Consider the following 20,656-nt stretch of genomic DNA (forward strand, 5'->3'; position numbering starts at 1 on the left):
TATGCTAGTTTTTGTTACATAATCCCTTCACCCTCACCTCCTGCTCTGTGAAACTGACTTACGTATCCTCCCAACACGCACTGTGTACGGCTCTTTCTGTTCCTTCCAAGAATGACCTTCTCTGTATTTCTGAAAAGTCCATCCAGTCAACAAAGACTCACTGAGCATAGTTCACATGCCAAACACTGTGGCTGTCACAGCGCCTGCCAACAATAAACTGTTTAATGAAAGCTACTTGATGTGAACAATTTCATTAACAAAAATAGAAGCAGTAGCCACTTTCTAAGTGTGCTTCTTTCTGCTATCCATTTGTATGAATTATTTCAATGTATATTCAGGATAGTCCTGTGAGCCAGATAGTGCTATTATTTTCTCTTTTTAAAAAGATGATTTAGCAACTCTTGGTAAAATAACATAGCAAAGTTAGATAAGTAACAAAGTCCTGATTTAAACTGCGGCTCGGGCTATGGAGCCAGGCTTACCTATCATGTCACACTGCGTGAACACAGGAGAGAGGACCAACTCCATCCAAGGGAGGCAAGGAAGTTTACCAATTTGATAGTACACGAATTACACCTATTTGGAGTCTCTGGATTAAATGGTTAAGTGCTCAGCTGCTAAGCACTTGACACTGGCAGTTTGAGTCCACCCAGAGATACCTAGGAAGAAAGGCCTGGCAATCTCCTTATGAAAGACCAACCACTGAGAACCCTATGGAGCTCTGTTATATTCTGACACATATGGAGTCACCATGAGTTGAAATCTTGATGACAAGTGGATTGGTAGTTCTTTGTTTTGTGTAAGTAATTTATCCTACTTCTGAACTTCCATAGGACTTTATTCTTATTATTTATTTTAGCAAAGAATACTTATCCTTTTTCTTCCCATTATTTAACAGCATCTTGAAGATGTTGTTGTTGTTGTTAAGTACCGTGGAGTCAGTTCCAACTCACAGTGACCCTGAACAGCGTTTCCGAGGCTGTGAATCTTTACGGGAGCAGAAAGCCTCATCTTTCTCCTGCGGAATGGCTGGTAGTTTTGAACTGCCAACCTTGAGGTTAGCAGCCCGATTCGTAACCACTACACTACTAGAGCTCCTTATCTTGCATATAGTTGACAGTTTAATATTTGTCGACAGAGTGGAAAAACAATTCAGTTTTGCAGACAATTTACTGAATCAAAATGGTTCTCTTTAGCTGTGACAAACTGAATGTTTTTAAGAATATTTTAATAGGATTTGACACACACCCTCCCAGAATAGAAGAGCAATGTACCTCTTTTGCATATTTTCTATCTACAGGTTTCCATTTAAAAAAAGGCTTCGATCACTCTGGTATGCTGCCAAACTTATTACAATGGGGTTCTACCTGTATCCGGTACCTCTGTAGAATAAGATCTGTGTGCCTATAAATTTCTCCCGTGTTCTCTGTCCTCCATAGTTGCAAGTAATTGAAAAGATGTCACATAAACAGGGAGATTTCTCACAATTCAAAGGATTACCTCTGTTGGTTTCAGGTTCATCAAGTATCACAAAGGATTCTTCATCAGCACCCAGCCGTGGCTTCACGGAAACATCTATGCCCAGTTGCTTAAGTCTATCCAGCGTGAACCGTCTCACTTTTTCAGGTGGCACAGCTGCCATTGGTTTCATTTGCTGCCTGGGCTCTTCCACTTTGCCATCTGCTGCTTCTGTTTTTTTCAGGTCTCTGACTTCCTCCAGGGCATGAAGTTCAGGCGTCACAAACCCTCCGGCCTGATACTCTTCGCTTTCCTTGGTCCCTAGGAAGCTGGGTTCCTTTGGTTCCACTGAGCTGTCCCCAGAAGCATCAGTTCGTTTCTGTTTCTCCTGAATTTCTAGCTCTTCACTTTCCACCAAATCCTTAGAGTAAGACTCATCTGATACAGTAGTGATGCGAGGTTCCTTTGAAGCTGCAAGGAATGAATTAATTTCCATTTCACATTCTGTGCCTGTTGCCTGCTCAGAAGTTTTGTTATAGGAGTCATTACTCATTTCAGTTGTATTTGTAGTGTTTATGACTTCTTTGTTATGGCCTGGCTGATACTTAGATGACCTAAAGAGGGAAAATGAGCTAGAGTTTGAAACAGTTAAATCAATTTTAAGGGAGTGAGGAATCTGAATTTTTTATGCCAGATGTTTGCTACAAAATTGAATTCTCAATATTATTATAATCATAAGAAAAGCAGGTTCTTACTTCAGCAATGCCATGGCATTTCCTTGGCAAGTGGGTCGGGGCTTACGCTTGAAGAAATCATGAATGGTTTTATTCTCAGGCATATGATATGGAAGATTAAGTGCAGATTCTGTAATATGGAACAAAACAAGTAAATATAAATATTGTCCATTCTGAAATATCACTTCACATTAACTAATCAAAACAGTTAATCAAGGCCATTTCCAGAAACAGAAAACAATCACCACACTCACAAAGGGAAGTGCTAAGTACAAATAAAGCTTCCTGGAGACTAGTAGCTTTTAAACCTGTGGTGAATTCAAAATGATCCAAGAAGCATTTTTACAATATAGATTCTTGGACCCCATTCCAAATGTACTGAATTGGGCCTCTGTGGGGTCTGGGGATTTATAAATCTGAAAAGCTCCCAAAAAGATCCTGAGGCAATTAGTCCACAGAAAACCATTTTAAAAAAAAACAACCCCAACTTACTCATTACCTCCACTACAGTTCTGAAAATAGACTCAGTTTGCACTAATGTTCCATGGCCTTTAGAACAATGTCCATTCACCAAGATCAATTCTAAACTTGATATTATATTCTTAAGCTCATATGAAGAGTTCAAAAAAGAAAAATTCCCAATATCCAAATAGAGCTTACAAAGAAATGTTGTGATTTGCCTTCAAGTTTATTGTACTGATTTGTATTACCTCGAATAAGGCGCTGAGTCTCACTATGCAGCTTTTTTAGTGCCTCCTTACTTAACTTGGCTGCCTTCCTTTCCTTAAAGAAAACAGAAAGGGATACAGTATTAATGGTATTGTCCAGAAACACAGATATTCATTCTTTAAGAGTTTTCTCTCTCCAAGAAAAGAGGATGGAGAGGTAACAGTGAGCACTAATAAACTCAATACAATGTAAACTCAAGGAGTTCATTTACTTGCAAGTCACAGAGAATGCATTCAGTCCAATCCATATTCATTATTATGTTCAAGACAGTATGTTGGGTACCAAGAAATTACTATGATAGATAAGATAAAATATTTATCCCAAGGAGTCTACAGTCTCCTGCGGAAAGAGGTGAAAGGCTGCAGAATGACTACATAGGGCTTTCCCTCACCTTTCTCATGGAGCCTTCTGATAATTTGCTTTCTTCTTCAAATGAATAGAACCCACTCTCCAAAGAGGATTCCTTTTCCTATAACAGAAAACTGATTAGTAGGGACAAAAACTAAAGTGAAACAAGACGATGTCTCTTACTCTAATGCTGTTTTTACATTCCATCACATTATGCTACATTAAAAATAATTATCCAAAGAAAATTTTAAGCACGCAGCATCCTATAATGCCCAGAAAACAAATCAAAAAGAGCTTGAACCCTCATTTCCTATGCCTTTGTTGTTGTTGTTAAGTGCCATTAAGTCAGATTTTACACATAATGAGGCTGTATAGGGTTTCCAAGGATGGGCTGGTAGGTTTGAATGACCAACTTTGTAGTTAGTAGTTCAGTACTTATCCTACAGCACCACACCAAGCCTCCTTTTTAAAAGGACCAATGATTCCCAAGAAGCTAAAGCACTCTTAGGAAGAACAATTATGCTTTTAAACACTCAGGCAGGGAAACATTTTGATTATTACTTCTCTTTGATTCCCTTCCTAAAACCTTATCGGGTTAATTTCTTAGAGTCCATGTTGTTGTTGTTGTTAAGTGCTGTGGAGTGGATTCCAACCCACAGCAACCCTGTACAGGGTTTCCTAGGAGCAGCTGGTGAGCTTGAATTGCCGATCTTGTGGTTCGCAGTTCAGTGCTGATACTACAGCACCACACGAGAAATCCATAGAATTGTAAAATGTATTATTTACCTGCTTATCAAAACATAAAGGATCTTACTTTTTCCTGAACATTCCTAGAAGAGCAATAACAAAGTAACAATTTCCAAACAAGTTAGCATACATAACTCTTTACTGCAAGCTTCTAAAATTAGCAGCTGTATTTCTTAAGATTAAAAAAAATGAAAAGGTTACAACCGTACATCAAAAAATAAAACAAAGGTTAGAAGCAGCTTTACTTGCCTTGTGCTTTTTTACTTTGCTTTTTACAGCTGCCCTTATTGATTCTAATGACTCTTCATCTTCCAATGAAGAATTTTCTTCTTCTAATCCAGTTTCAAAAAGATCTTTATCCACAAGAAGACAGCCACTGTCATTAAATGGCTGTTTGACATCCTCTTCCTGAATAATGTATACAGGAAAAACAGAACCCAATTATTTTAGAATCCAGTATTACAAAACACCATGTAGCAAATTGGATCTGGCCAGAAAAAGTCTGTATTTCATCAACTGACAAGTATCTGGCATTCTAGAACATTTTCAGTGGTTCTGAATCCACAGTTATCCTTTGAAGTGCAAGCTATGATTTTATGTAATGTCCAAAATAATTAATAACCATTAACTTTTTTTTTTTTAAGTCCATTGAAGACTTATTAAAAATTAGTTGCCATGGACTTGGTTCTGACCCCTGGTGACTCCATGGATGCCAGAGTAAAACTGTACTCCACAGGATTTTCAGTGGCTGAATTTTTAGACATCAATCATTAGGTTTTTCTTCCAGGATGCGTCTGGATGGCCGCAAGCCTCCAACCTTTCAATTAGCAGTCAAGCACGTTAACTACAGTAAAACTTTCAAAAGCCAGAACATATATAAGGCAGAAACTTGTCAGAGAAGGAAAGCTCAAATATTCTCCATTAAAATGAGCAATAGAAAAGTGATAAGACTGTACCCTGACAAGGGTGGGAAACTTGCTAACTTAGAAAATAAGGCAGTCCAATTGCATCTGGCTCTCACAGGTTTCACTGTATACCCAGGGACTGCCAAATTTACTGACTAGTTATGAAACTTGCGGATGTTTTTTTCTAGTTAGCAGACAAGAACTCTGACTGATGCATGCATGAAAAATCCTCCAATCCTCCACTGAAAGTTCATTTCCATCCATTCAGCACAGTAAAGAATTGCTCCATGTATTTAAAAAGAAAATCAGAAACCCACTTATGTGGAGGTCTCTGCATGTCCAGGATGGAGAAGGAGACCAACAAATTTTCATTCAAATTTTCAACAATATACCCCATTACTCCCAATGAAGAGCAATCAACTCAAAGCTATATTCTGAGGGCAGGAACAATCTCACGAATGAAAAGCAAATTTTTTGAAAATGTTAATCAGCTTCAGAAACAGCAAACTGTCCTTTAAAATATACCCCATTTAAAGTCCTGAAAATGTCTTAGCTATAACCAAACACCTTGAGGGAATGGCTCACTGGGCTTGGGGACTCAGGGACAACTAGGTCAACTGGCATTAAAATGAATAAATGAATAAAATGAAAGGAACCTCAGTTTTTGTTTCCTTCTTTTTTAGCCGCCTATTTTTTTCCATTTTTCTTTCCTCTTTCTCAAGTCTTCTCTTTGATTTTACTTTTGCTTTTCCTCTAGTAATTCCTTTTCTATCATGTATGGATTTTTTGGAAATCACTTTGTCAACTGTAAAGTCAGCAGATTTTTCAGATTGGAGAGCCATCTCTAAGCAAGGCCTCACATGGGTTTCAAGATTTTTCTGATACAAAGACTCCTCAATGTCACTCTCATCACTGTTAGCCAGAGGTCTGTAAATTCTCCTGACGTTTCCATCTTTGTCAGCATACACGTTCTCTTTATTTTCCTCCTCAGCATTGTCATGGGTAGTGTTCTCTGGAGAGGCACTTATGTCCTCTGTTTCAGAGTCACTGTCTTGTAGCACCTTCTTGCTTTTCAATTTCTTACTCACAAAAATCTCTTCGTCTGAATCTGAAGGAAATACAATTTAAAAAATAAATCATACATTTAGTCTACCTCTTTGTCACCCTACTCCTCAAAAACATATTCAATTATACAAGTGATTATTACCTGTGAAATTCTCTAACAACTAAGAATTGATTGTAGCAAAGCAAATCTAAAAATACATTTGAAAACATTTTCCTTGGAAAAAATGTCACTTACTGAGAAATGTAATTATGTATCTATTTACAATGTGTAAAGTTGACTCATACATAGTTGCTTGAATCTTCTGAAAAGTGTTAAAAATTCTTTTATTATTCAACCAAAACGAATGCATTCATCCAGGCAATGTGGTAGCTTGTAGACATTTTATTGTTTTTAAGTAACACTGAGTTGGTTTTGACTCACAGCAACCCATTATAGGGTTTCTGAGGAGCAGCTGGTGGGTTTGAACTGCTGACCTTGTGGTTCACAGTCCAGTGCTGATCCTACACACCTACATCAATAATATAACAGAAATTACTATTTTCTAAAAGGTACATGGGCTGTTACTTTGCTTTTATAATAAATAAATAAGAATACAGCAATAATTATTTAATAAATTAAACTAATCCAATTCTCTAACAATACAGGGTCTCACATTCTATTCCTAAAAATAAAGTAGTGAATTTTACAAACCTCTTTCACTCAAGCCTCCAGTTGTTTCACAGCTGCCTTGTCCACTGTCTGGAGGACTACTTGCTTCTTGTAAAATTAGTTTGGGATCATTAATTTCAAGGTGAACCTACAAAATGTGAACAGACTTTGCATTAGGCAGCAGGTGACAGAATGTCCCAAGCACATACTAACAGAAAAAAACATCATGGAATCACCAGAAAGGAAAAAAGGAAGGGACCATTATAATGATTTGATGAAAGGATGACATTAGAGTAACTGTTATCATGATGAATTGCAACTGTCACAATTGTAAAGGTAGAAGTTTTGTAACAAAAATGGGGGAGTAGTTACTCTTACAGTCCAGAAACAAAGGACCTTAGGACCATCAAGGGAGAAAAGCACAAGTGGAATGTGGGCCCTTATCCAGAGAAGCAGCGACACCAGAGATGGAGGCAGAGATGGGGGCATGGAGAGGGGGAGTGGCTGAGGACTCAAGATTCATGTGAAGAGAGGGACTAAGAGCTGGTGGCCAGGAAGCAGACTTTCAGAATGTGCCCTTTGGTGATGTAAATTATTATATGCCTGAGTATTAAAAAAAAAAAAAGAGCTAAAATGAATAGAAGAGAAATACTGTTAACGGATAGTAGATGGAGGGGATTGTCATCATTGTAATGAAACAAGTTGTATGATTTGTTGAATGTAAAACTGATAGGATCTGCCCTGTAAACTTTTGCTCAATCTACAATAAGAACTTAAAAAAAAAAGTTACTAGACAAAAAACAAATACAAATTCATCAGTAACTTTTTAAGTGCTACAGAATCAAATGAGAAGCTGGACTAGATGAAGAAGAATATGGCATCAGGATTAGAGGAAGTCTTATTAACACCTGCAATATACAAATGACACCACCACCACCTTGCTTGGAGAAAGCAAAAAAACTTGAAGCACTTACTGATAGAAGTCCAAAGACTATAGTCTTCAATATGGATTACACCTCAATATAAAGAAAAGAATCTTCACAAATGGACCAATAAACATTATAACCAGAGAAAAAATTAAAGTTGTCAAGGATTTCATTTTACGTAGATCCACAATCAATGACTTTGGAAACAGCAGTCCAAAAAAAAATCAAAAGATGTTATTACATTGGGCAAATTACTTGCAAAAGACCTCATTAAATGGTTAAAAAGCAAAGATGTACATTTGAAGACATATAAAGCAATAAAAAATACCATGACTATGCATGTGAAAGCAAATCAGTTCCGACTCATAGCGACCCTGTATGGGGTTTCTGAGGAGTGGCTGATGAGTTTGAACTACCAATCTTGAGGTTCAAACCAACCTTGCGATCCAGTACATTATCCTACAGCACCACATGAGTTGGAATTGTTGAGTCTCTAACAGCAACAGGTCTTTGACAGTTTACTTTGAAAATGGTATGTAATGAAAAGAATCAACATGCATTATGCTTTTCCTGTGTGAACTGTTCCTCAGTGTATCGAAAAGATTGCTATGGGGGAGTTTCTCTTTAGAGAAAGATCCTAGCTAGTCAATGAAGAAGAAATGACAGAATTGTTAGGTTGCATCAAGTTGGTACTGACTCATAGCAACCCTATGCACAACAGAATGAAACACTGCCAGGTCCTGGGCCAATCACATAGTCCTCGCTGTGTTTAAGCCCATTGCTGGTGCCACTGTGCCAATCCATATTGTTGGGGGTCTTCTTCTTTTTTTGTGTCCCTACACTTTACCAAGTATGATGTCCTTCTCCAGGGACTGGTCCTTCCTGATAATACATCCGAAGCATGAGAGACGAAATCTGGCCATTCTGGCTTCTAATGAACATTCTGACCATACTTTCCAACACAGATTTGTTTTTCTGGAAGTCCATGGTACTTTCAATATTTTCCTCCAACACCATACCTCAAATGCATCATCTTCATAGTCTTCTTTATTCATTGTCCAACTTTCACATGCATATGAGGTTACCAAAAATATTTTGGCTTGGGTCAGGTGCATCTCAGTTGTCAAACTGACATCTTTGCTCTTGAACACTTCAAAGAACTCTTGTGCAACATATTTGCTGAATACAATATGTCATTTGATTTATTGACTACTGCTTCCAAGCAAAATGAAATCTTTGACAACTTCAATCTTTTCTCCATTTATGGATGTTAATTATTGTTCCAGTGATAAGGATTTTTGTTTTTCTTTTTCACATTGAGGTGCAACTCATACCAAAGGCTGTGGTCTTTGATCTTCATCAATAAGTATTTTAAATCCTCTTCGTTTTCAGCAACCAAGGTTGTATAATCTGCGAATTGCAATGTTAATAAGTCTTCCTCCAATCCTAATACTGCATTTTTCTTCTTATAACCAAGCTTCTCGAATCATTTGCTTAGCATACATATTGAATAAATATAGTGAGAGAATATAACCCTGGAGCACACCATTCCTAATTTTAAACCATTCAGCGTTCTCTTGTACTGGTCAAGTAACTGCCTCTTGGTCTATGTACAGGTCCCTCTTGAGTACAATTAAGTGTTCTGGAATACACATTTCCCACAATGTTGTCCACAGCTTGTCATGATCCACACAATCAAAAGCCTTTGTGTAGTCAATGAAACACAGGTAATCATCTTTCTGGTATTCTCTGCTTTCAGCCAAGATCCATGTGACATCAGCAATTATATCCCTCATTCCATATTCTCATTTGAATCCAGCTTGAACCTTTGGCAGTTTCCTGTCAATGTACTGTTGCAGCCATTTAAAAATTATTTTTAGCAAAATTTTACTTGCATGTTATATCAATGACACTGTACGATGGGTACCATGTTCCGCTGGGTCGCCTCTCTTTGGAATGAACACAAATATGGATCTCTTTCAATCAGTTGACCAGATAGCTGTCTTCAAAAAATCTTAGCATAGATAAGTGAGTACCTCCAGAGCCATATCAGTTTGTTGAAAGATTTCCATTTGTATTACATCAATTCAAGGAGCCTTGTTCTTTGCCAATGCCTTCAGAGCACTTTGGACTTTTTCATTTAGTAACACTGGCTCTTGATCATATGCTACCTCTTGAAATGGTTGAATATCAACCATTTCTTTTTGACACAATGTCTCTGTGTATTTCTTCCATCTTCTTTGGCTCACAGAGTCCTTCAATATTGCAAGTGAAGGTTTAAGTTTTTTTTTTCAGTTCCCTCAGCTTGAAAAATGCTGAAGGTGTTCTTTCCTTTTGGTTTTCTAACTCCACATCTTTTGCATATTTCATTGTAATATTTGACTTTTTTTTTTTTCAAGCTACCCTTTGAAATTTTTGATTCAACTCTTTTACATCTCCATTTCTTCCATTTGTTTTAGCATCTCTATGCCGGAGAACAAGTTTCAGATCTCTTCTGATATCAATTTTGGTCTTTTTCTCTTTGTCTTTTTAATGACCTTTTTGTTTTCTTCCTATATGATGTTATTTTTTTGTGAGTGTGTTAACTCTTCAATTTTTTTTTTTTTAAAGGTTTGTATTGTAGATTGAATGAAAAGTTACAGGGCAGATCATCAGTTTTACATTCAACAAATCATACACCTTGTTTCATTACAATGATTATAGTCCCCTCCATGTACCATAAGTTAACAGTATTTCTCTCTATTCACTTTAGCTTTTTTTTTTAAAAAAAAAAAACAACACTCAGGCATATATAGTAATTTACATCTCCAAAGGGCAAATTCTGCCTCCTGACCACCAGCTTTTAGTCACTCTCTTCCATGAATCTAGAGTCCTCAGCCGCTCACCCTCTCCATGACTCCATCTCTGCCTCTGTCTCTGGTGTCACTGCTTCTCTGGACAAGGTCCTGCATTCTGCTTGTGCTCTTCTCCCTTAATGGTCCTAGGGTCCTCTGTTTCTGGACTGTAAGATTAACCACTCCCCTGTTTTTGTTACAAAATTATGACAGTTGCAATTAGTCATGACTGAACTATATGAATCTTATCCCCATCTCTTTTATCACTATTGAACAATTATCACTATTGAACCATATGAATCTTATCCCCATCTCTTTTAACTAGACCCATCTAGACAAGATGAAAACTAATCAGTGGGGACTCTTTCTCCTCCGCACCCCCCCATACTCTTAAACTAAACTCTCTCTTGAAACCTTGTAAGCCAGTCACTTCGTGCCTTTATTGCTCCCTCATTTTAGATAGCCAATGTCTAAGTTGCCCATCCCTATCTACCCTGTGTACAGAGGGGATACCACTGATACTTGATGTGAAGACTCCTTCCCTCTCTATGGGTAGAGTTACTACCGCCATAAGTAAAGGTCAGGTTCATCAAATTGTAGCAATTTACCCTTGTTTCCTTTATCAAAACAAAACTTTTTTTTTTAATCTTCCTCTAGTTGAGTTCTGATTATCAAGCCATCGAGACTACATCAAATGGGTACTGTCTGCAAGTTTGGGTGTTCTTGTACATCTGCCCTCACTTCATATCAGCTGGATGTATCACCCTCAGCTCTAGCTCTCTGTGGCTATGTCCTTGTCCATGGGCTCAAGAGTCCCCAAGTCTCACTACACTTTGGACCGACCAGACCTTCCTCTTCTCTCTCTCATCTCCAGGTCAACAGGAGTCAATGGACTGTGGTTAAACTCAGCCCATGTCTTCATTGCTGCCTTTCCCCCTCTTCCACTCACCAGTAGACCAATGTGGTCACTAGCAAGTTTGCATGCCTGTTCGCGTGGTCCCTTTGAGTTTCAGTCTTAGAGGGGAGTTTGTCCTGAAGGAACTTGATTGCTTGCCTTGATGCTTCTTGGTGAACATCTTGCTTATTCTTGTAGTAGCCAGTTATGCTGACATTTTTGTTTTGGGTTTTTCTGATCATCTTTCTTAGAAGATGTATTTCTGTTTGTCTAGCTGTTCCAAGCTGGTCTAGCTGACCTTGCTAGTGGGAATGTCCCACCTCAGAAGGTTCTGGATGGGACTCAGGATTTTACCTAAGGTCCTATACTCTGCAAAGACTCTGCAAGAGGCCTATTTCACTGGGCCTATATGATGTTCTTAATGTCATCTCACAACTCTTCTGGTCTTCAGTCATTAGTTTCTAATGCATCCATTCTGTTCTTGAGATGATTTCTAAATTCAGGTGGGATATGTTCAAGGTCATATTTTTGCTCTTATGGACTTGCTTTAATTTTCCTGGCCCTGTCTTAAGACTATTGCTGATACTGCTGTCAATAGACTAGAGTGGAAAAATGATTAATCCATATTAAGCTGTGTACTTACCCAAACACAGCACTGAGAAATGGACTAATAATCTTACCACTTGGGATTGTTCAGAGCATCAACAGCATGTCCTCTACTTGTTATCTTGGGTTTAAATCAATTTAAGAGTTTTTCTAATCTAAGCATTCAAATCAGTAGTTATTTGAGAAACAGGATGAGGCCTTATGCCCTATTAGATAGTGTTGCTGTTGTGTTGTTATGTGCCGTGGAGTCAGTTCCGACTCATAGAGACCCTGTACAGGGTTTCCAAGGCCGTAAATCTTTACGGGAGCAGAAAGCCTCCTCTTTCTCCCGCGGAGCAACTGGTAGTTTCGAACTGCTGACCTTGCGGTTCACAGCCCAATTCGTAACCACATAGTAGATGTTAATATTTACCTCCTTATTAAAAACTTTTGATTCAACACCCTGAGAATACCAGGAGGTAGAAGACCTGGCATTTAAGGTCAACTTTGTCATAACTGGTCAAGTCACCCAGCACATTCCTTCTCATCAGGTATTTTTATTTGTGACTTTTTAAAATGTTTTATTTGGAAATATCCCAACATAGACAAAATAGATTGGTGTAATGAACCCATCAGCGAATTTCAATGATCATCAAATCATGATCAATCTTGTTTCATCTATACCCTCACCTACTTCCTCTGTCACTAGATTATTTGGAAGCAAATCCCAGGTATCATTTTATCCACAAATATTTCCATATGCATCTCTAAAAGACAATAGCTTTATAAATAAAACTAACTACAAAACTATTACCACACCTAAAAAATTTAGAATTACTGCTTAATATAACATATCTAATCAGTGTTCTGTGGGTTAATGCACCAGACTGCAAAGCCGTTTGAACTGCAAGACCAGCAGTTCACCAGCTGCTCCTCGAAAACCCTATACAGGGTTTTATTAACCCACAGTGCCACACCAGGACTCCTAACATATATGGTAGTGGTGGTTATGTGCCGTGGAGTCGGTTCCCAACTCCTAGCGACCTTGTACAGGGTTTTTGAGGTTGTAAATCTTTACGGGAGCAGAAAGCCTCATCTTTCTCCCAAGGAACAGCTGGTAGTTTCGAACTGCTGACTTTGCGGTTCACAGCTCAATTTGTAACCACTATACTACCAGAGCTCCTTTCCTAACACATACCACTTTAAAAATCAGCGTCATTTTTGGCCTATAGTGACTGATTCAATTTTTTAGGGGACAGAAATTCCTCTGGTTAGTTGATAAACACCTGGACTCTTTCAGGGGCCGGGGGGAGATGCATACAATTTCAGGTACTCATGAACTCCCTGTAACTCTGGGCTGGCAATGTTTCTGAACACGAGACATATAGAACCATAGACATAGATGTGTCTGTGGTTCAGATTTCAGCCGAGTTGGTTCACAATGAAAACAAAGAAACAAAATCAAACAAACCAGTTGTCATCTAATCGATTGACTCATGGGGACCCACAGTCAACTAAACTCCCTGGAAAATGTATCCAGATCACTCAACCTATATTACACAGGTGAGTTTTCTAAAACCTAAACATAAGATTTTACATTTACAGCTTTTTTAAGTCCTCTTTTCTATAGCAATCTTAGTGGGATTCTGGTCCAAATTTTATGCATAGGTCTCACACATAGTAAAACATGTAAAAGCCAGAATATGGATAAAGTGGAGAAGGAGAACTAAAAAATGTACACTAAAACAAACAACAGAGAAGTGCCAAGACTACACCCCTAACAAAGGCAGAAATCTTAATGAGAATCAGAAAAACAACACAGTTCTGTCATATTCCAACTCTCACAGGTTTTCCTGTATTAGTATGTCATTCGGGCCAAACCATGTTAGAAATTCAGTACATCACACTGAAGGAATGAATTTCCTACCAGAGGGTTTTGTAAATATGTTAGGTTCAGACTTAAAGTAACACCACTGTGTGCTGAGTAGAACTGCTGAGTAGAACTGTATAGGGGTTTAAGGCTGTGACTTTTCGTAAGCAAATCTCTGCTTTTGCTTGGGTCTGAACTGCCAACCTTTTGGTTAGTAGTCAAGCACTACCCAGGGACTCTGACAATTTCTAGAGGCTATGGGTTGGAACCGACTCAACAGCACTTCACAACAACAACAATCAGCATTCAGGTAGCATAGTGGTTACGAATCGGGCTGCTATCCTCAAAGTCTGCAGTTCAAAACTACCAGCTGTTCTGCGGGAGAAAGGTGAGGCTTTCTGCTTCCATAAAGATCTGCAGCCTCGAAACCCCATTCAGGGTGACTATAAGTTGGAACTGACTCCACAGTACTTAACAACAACAATCAGTATTCAGATTCATTTGACTTGTACTTTTTCTTTTTTTAAATCAGGATACAAAGTCTGCATATTTCTGTGCAGTATGAAATTACTGGGATCTTGAGTGAAAGAGATCTGTAATAGTCAGTACTTTTATTTTCAGGAATCAAATCCAGAACCACGTTGTGAGTGAACAGTATTAATTTCCTTATTCTATTGACATCCATTTTAACACTAACATACATGTTACTCTTCCTCTTTTTTTGTGTGTAGAATTTATTCATTTTCTAATTTTCCACATTCTGAATTGCATCTCTGGTATTATTTAACATACTCCTCTGTTTCTTGTAATTGGGTCATTCGATCTATAGACAGATTCTCTAGATATGATCAAATTCAGATTTGGTTGTTTGGGCAAACATGCTTCAAAGGTGGTGTTTGGATACTTCTTTCAGGTAAAACATGCCTGGTTGTTATGTGATGTTTTTATGATGTAAGCAGCCATTGATGCTATATCATTGGAGGTTGCTAAAACTGTACTAGTCTAATTCTATCATGGAGTCCTGGTGTGGCGCTGTGGGTTAATGTGCCAGACTGCAAAGCCATGTGAACTGCAAAGGTTGGCGGTTCAAACTCACCAGCTACTCCTCAGAAACCATATTCAAGGTCGCTATGGGTCAGAATCGACTCAACAGCACTTAACAACAATTCTATCATCTACCACTCGTACTGTAGGAGCTTGTGTGTTTGTGATTCTGGAAGCTATGCCACCGGTATTTTAAATACTAGTAGGATCACCCATGGCGGACAGGTTTCAGATGAGCTTCCAGAGGAAGACTAAGGAGAGGCGGATTACTTCCAAATATTTCGTCACTGAAAACCTTATGAATCACAGTGGAACACTGTGAGATAGCACCAGAGTATTGAATATTGAAACATGATGAAGAGCACCAGAATATTGTCAGATAATAGTACCAGAAAAGAAGCCCCTCAGGTTGGAAGGCACTCAAAATATGACTGGGGAATAACTGTCTCCTCAAAGTAGAGTTGGCCATGATGAAATGAATGGAGTAAAGTTTTCATGACATTAATTTGCGGATGAGGCTCAACTCAAAATAAGGAGAAACAGCTGCAAGGATCCATTAAAAAAACTGGAACATGGAATGTACAAAGTACGAACCTAGGAAAATTGGAAGCTGTCAAAAATTAAATGGAGCACATAAACATCGATATTCTAGGCCCTAGTAAGTTGCCCCCCCAAAAAAAACCCCAAAAAACTCAGTAATCATGAGAAATAATACTTTCCTACATACAATATTTTAAAAAAGAAAATCAAATATGGCTCATAGGTCAGTCACTTGTATTGGAACCAAAGTCATGATTAATTAGGATGAAGGAGCGAGCAAGGCTCTGCAAGCTCAGAGTTGGATCTTGTCTTTATCACTCTGCCTTTCTATTTATGGAGAATCTTGCCCCACATCCAGAGGACTGGTTCGGCCTGGGCCTTGCTCTCTTTTGCGGGCACTGTAGGAGGAAGAGGAGTCCAGGTGACTCAATGGTTAACCAAAGGTCGGTGGTTGAACCCACCATTCTTCTGTGGGAGAGAGATGTGGCGGTAGGTTTCTGTAAAGATTTACAGGCTTGGAAACCTTACGAGGTAGTTCTACTCCGTCCCACAACGTCGTTGTGAATCTAAATCAACTCGAAAGCAGTGGGTTAGTTTGGGTATGAGGAAAAGGCTTCAATGGCAAGAAACGCGCCAAAGCGGAGGGCAGGTGTGACCCAAGGGGTGAAAAGGAGTTCGGCGGCACTCGTGCACGCAGCAAAGACCAGAAGCACCACAGTCAGAAAGCAGACCCCAAGCGCGGGAGCCCACCACTGGGACCGCCAAGTCCCCACCACCACGGGGCCGCCGGGGCTGGCGCACTGCACGCCGGGAACTGTAGTCCTCCAACCAAGGGCGAACCAAGCTTTGCCAGTCTTTCTTCCAGTACGACCCCTCGGTGCCTGGCAACCGCAGCCCCGGTTAAAGAGCTGTGTATATGCTCACCTCAGAAACCACCTCGCCCGTCATGGTTCCTGCCTCCACAGAACTCTTCAACCTCCCGTTCCCTCAGCCAGAGCGAGCCGCTCCCGCCGTCTCCAGTTCCGCAGACCCGTTCGAGCTTTCGCGCCCAGCCGGAGAAGAGGCCACACCCTCCATGATTCGCACCAATTCAGAGGAGACTTTCTAACTGAGGTCCCGCCCCCACTCCATCTTACCAATCACGAAACGTCTCCCGGCCGGCTTCACAAATATAATCTGGTTTGGGTTGGCGGGTCCTGGCTCCTGTTGCCAGAAGAGTTTGTGGGAGGGTCAGAGGTGCACTAGATGCGGGTAGTGGGGTTCTCTGGAAAAGACATCACTCGAGTGGTGGTCTGTGACCTTTGACTCCTGCCTTAACTGGTCAGCTCCCTGCAAGTACAATCTGAGGACTGAACCCTTTAGGCGGGAAGAGGATTCCTGGGCACCTGGGAGTATCTTGTAACTGAGTCTTTTCAGGGGGAGTTCCGGGCCCTGTGGAAATTTTCTCCAGTAACTCCATCCAGAACAGTTTGCCCTTTCTTGTACATGACACACCATTGAACATCAAAACAGAAAAAGCTTTGTGGATTGCTCAGATACCAAAGAATATCCTTGATTGCTTTTTTGTTGACTTCTGTGGAGTCGCCCTGACTCATGGGAACCCCCCTGAGCAACAGACCTAGAGCTACCCCGTCCCCATGTCACCCATAAAAGGTTTTCACTGGCTGATTTTTGGAAGTATATCACCAGACCACTCTTCCTAGTCCATCTTAGTCCAGAAGCTCCGCTGAAATCTGGTCAGCATCATGTGTTGCTCTGTGTAGAGTGGATTCCAGCTCCCAGAGAGAGACCCTGTAGGGTAGAGTAGAACTGTCCCATAGGATTCCCAGACTGTTCTGGTAGTGTAGTGGTTACGAATTGGGCTGCGAACCTTAGGGTCAGCAGTTTGAAACTATCAGCTATTCTGCGGGAGAAAGATGAGGCTTTCTGCTCCCGTAAAGATTTACAGCCTTGGAAACCCTGTATAGGGTCGCTATGGATCAGAACTGACTTGACGGCACTTAACAACAACAACAATCTTTACAGGATTAGATCACCAGGGCTTTTCTTACCACTGACCTTTCCTTCCTCAACTGAGCACTTTAACCATTGTGTCACCAGGATTTCTTGTTCAGCATCAACACATAAGCCTCCATTGAGATGCATGGTTACCTCACATGAGGAGCATTGGCCAAAATCAAACATGGGTTTCTTGCATGGAAGGTAAAAATTCTACCTTTGAACCATAAATCCCCCCTAATCCTTGGTTAAAAATCATATCACTTGCTGTTGAGTGGATTCTGACTCACGGTGACCCCATGGTGTCAGAGTAGAACTGTACTCATAGGATTTTCAGTGACTGATTTTTCAGAAGTAAACTGCCAAGTCTTTCTTCCAAGAGCCTCTGGGTGGACTCAAACCACCAACCTTTCTGTTAGCAGTAAGCATGTTAACTGTTTGCACCATCCAGAAACTCATATTCTTGGCTGTTGTGTGCCATTGAGCCAATTCCAACTCAGCAACCCTGTATGGGGTTTCTGAGGCTACAAATATGGGAGCAGAAAGCCTCTTTTTTTCTGTGGAGTGGGTGATAGACGTGAACACCGACCACGTAATTCATAGCCCAACACTTAACCCACTATGCCACCAGGACTCCTATCCTTGGCTGTTGTTGTTAAGTGACATGGAGTTGGTTCCAACACATAGCGATACTGTATAGGGTTTCCAAGGAGCAGCTGGTGGGTTGAACCGCTGACCTTGTGGTTCACAATCCAGTGTTAATCCTACAGTGCTTTGTTGTTGTTGTTAGGTGCCGTAGAGTTGGTACTGACTCATAGCGACACTATGCACAGCAGAATGAAACACTGCTAGATCCTGGGCCAGCCTCACTATTGTTGCCACGCTTGAGTCCATCAATGCTGCTACTTGGCCATCCATCTCATTGGGGTTCTTCCTCTTTTTCTCTGACCCTCCACCTTATCAAACATGATATCCTTCTCCAGTGACTGGTTCCTCCTAACAATATGTCCAAAGTAGGAGAGACGAACGTTGGCCATCCTGGCCTCCGAAGAGCACTCTGACTGCACTTCTTCCAACACACATCTGTTGGTTCTTTTGGCAGCCCATGGCACTTTCAATATTCTCCTCTAACACCATAACTCAAATGCATCAGTTCTTCTACGGTCTTCCTTATTTACGGTCCAGCTTTCACATGCATATGAGGTTATTGAAAATACCATGGCTTGGGTCAGGCGCACCTTAGTCTTCAAGCTGACATCTTTGTTCTTCAACTCTTTAAAAAGGTCTTGTGCAGCAGACTTGCCCAATGCAGTATGTCATTTGATTTCTTGACTGCTGCTTCCACGAGTGTTGATAGTTGATCCAAGAAGAATGAAGTCCTTGACAACTTCAATCTTTTCTCCATTGATAAGAATGTTGTTCTTATTGGACCAGTGGTGAGGATTTTTGTTTTCTTTATGTTGAGATGTAATCCATATCGAAGGCTGTGCTCTTTGATCTTCATCAATGAATGTCTTAAGTCCTCTTGACTTTCAGCAAGCAAGGTTGTATCAGCTGCATATCTCAGGTTGTTAATGAGTCTTCCTCCAATCCTAATGCCATGTTTTTCTTCATAGAACCCAGCTTCTCTGATTATTTGCTCAGCATACAGGTTTAATAAGTATGGTGAAAGAATACAACCCTGTTGCACACCTTTCTTTTTTTTTTTTCACAGTTATGGATATTTATTAAACATAAGCAAACACCGTGTGGAATTTAGTTACTGGGTTTCAGGGCGTAGGACCATAGTCTTAGGTGGCAACTCAGTCAATTGACATAACCTTGTACAAAAAGTTCATGTTCTACATTCTAGTTTGGTGAGTAATATCTGGAATCTAAAAGTTTGTGAACAGCCATGTAAACGTGTCTTTGTGACCAATAACGGCTGAAGACAAGTTCTCTCAGCCTACTTGTCGTAGGCTCGTTAAGATGCCTTAAAAAAAAAGTCCAATCCAAACAGGGAGGATCTTCTGGGCCAGTTAAATTCAGGCAGAGAGGACAGCTCAGAAGGTTATGGAGACCATTTTGGGGGATGGCAAAGGGGTAATCTTAATAGATTTATGAAGAAGAACGTTTCAGGCAATGGAAAAACTGCAGTGATGAGAAAAAGGACTGGAAAGTTGCACAGAGGTATTCTTTTCCTTACGATAAAGCATCTGCTCGTTCTTTGAGGGGAGCAAGGGCTGTCCTGCAAGAGTTTTGTTGGGAAACTATCCCATCTACCCTACAGGCCTAATCTTGCCCTTTTTGTTCCCCAAATTCAAAGAATATGTCAAAGGAACACGATTTGAACTCCTCTCTCAAGGATGCCCAAGATGCTATTTTGATGTGGTGTGAATAGAAGAGCACAGAATTCTTTGGGGAAGGGTCAGAGATATGGAAACACCACCATCTGAAGTGTTTTGACCCATATGGAGGAGATACTGAGAAAGAAGAGCTTCATATTTTGTGAACTTTGATCATAAAGATTCCTATGATCTTTTTTAGGAGCTTCCTCTTTTCTTATTTTAGTAATATATACAAAACAAAGCATTAGCCATTTCAGTCATTTTTACATGTGCAACCAGTCATGCCAACCACACACCCCATGCTGCCTACCATCACACCTATCCATGGCCAAAGTTTTTTTTTAACTTTTTTTTTTCTTAAGTGTTTTATTGTGAATTATGTGATGGTTTACATGGGAGAACATTAGTTTTACATTCATTCTATCGTATATCGTCTCATTACCATGGTTACAATCCCCTCCATGCATCATCAACCAACGAAAGGGTATACCCTGCAAACCTGCCCCCTACACCTCCCGGGTCTTCAGCACACAGTTCCTCTCCCTCTCTGGATCTAAAGTCTCCAGCTGCTCAATTGCTCTACGTCATCGTCTTTGCCTCCATCTCAGGCATCACTGCTTCTCTGGGTAGGGTCCCTCTTTTGACTCTTCTCCGTTGATGGTCCTAGGGACCTCCACTCCTAGACTGGAAAGTTAATCAATGCCCTCCTTGCTATAAAATGTCTACCTTTACATTTCCAACCCTCACAATCAGTCCTGATAACAATTATTCACTATTGTATTACAAGAGACCCATCTGCATTTCATTTCATCAGCCCCACCTAGACAGACTGGATACTACTCACTGGAGATTCTACCTTCCTCCAGGCCCTCTGGATCTAGGTTTCCTCTTGAAAGCTTGTAAGCCAGTCACTTCTTGCCTTTGTAGCCACCCCCTTCCCACCATTTTGGGTAGCCAATGTCCAAGTTGCCCATCCCTGTGTACTTTGTGTGTGGAAGGGAT

The 20,656-nt window shown here is 40.2% G+C and overlaps 1 protein-coding gene across 1 annotated transcript in view; it reads right to left on the bottom strand.

Annotated features, from left to right (window-relative positions):
• Nucleotides 1-16,277, bottom strand: part of CLSPN (claspin) — a 46,755-nt gene extending 30,478 nt beyond the window's left edge. The window contains exons 1-8 of the mRNA XM_006867610.1: nt 16,254-16,277; nt 6,678-6,783; nt 5,578-6,029; nt 4,266-4,424; nt 3,313-3,390; nt 2,903-2,975; nt 2,214-2,322; nt 1,501-2,072 (exon numbers count right to left, since the gene is read on the bottom strand). Coding sequence (XP_006867672.1) covers nt 1,501-2,072; nt 2,214-2,322; nt 2,903-2,975; nt 3,313-3,390; nt 4,266-4,424; nt 5,578-6,029; nt 6,678-6,783; nt 16,254-16,277 — 1,573 coding nt within the window. The remainder of the gene's footprint in view (nt 1-1,500; nt 2,073-2,213; nt 2,323-2,902; nt 2,976-3,312; nt 3,391-4,265; nt 4,425-5,577; nt 6,030-6,677; nt 6,784-16,253) is intronic.
• Nucleotides 16,278-20,656: the final 4,379 nt, after the last annotated feature.

This window comes from Chrysochloris asiatica, unplaced genomic scaffold (assembly GCF_000296735.1).
Source record: "Chrysochloris asiatica unplaced genomic scaffold, ChrAsi1.0 scaffold00106, whole genome shotgun sequence".
NCBI lineage: Eukaryota > Metazoa > Chordata > Mammalia > Afrosoricida > Chrysochloridae > Chrysochloris > Chrysochloris asiatica.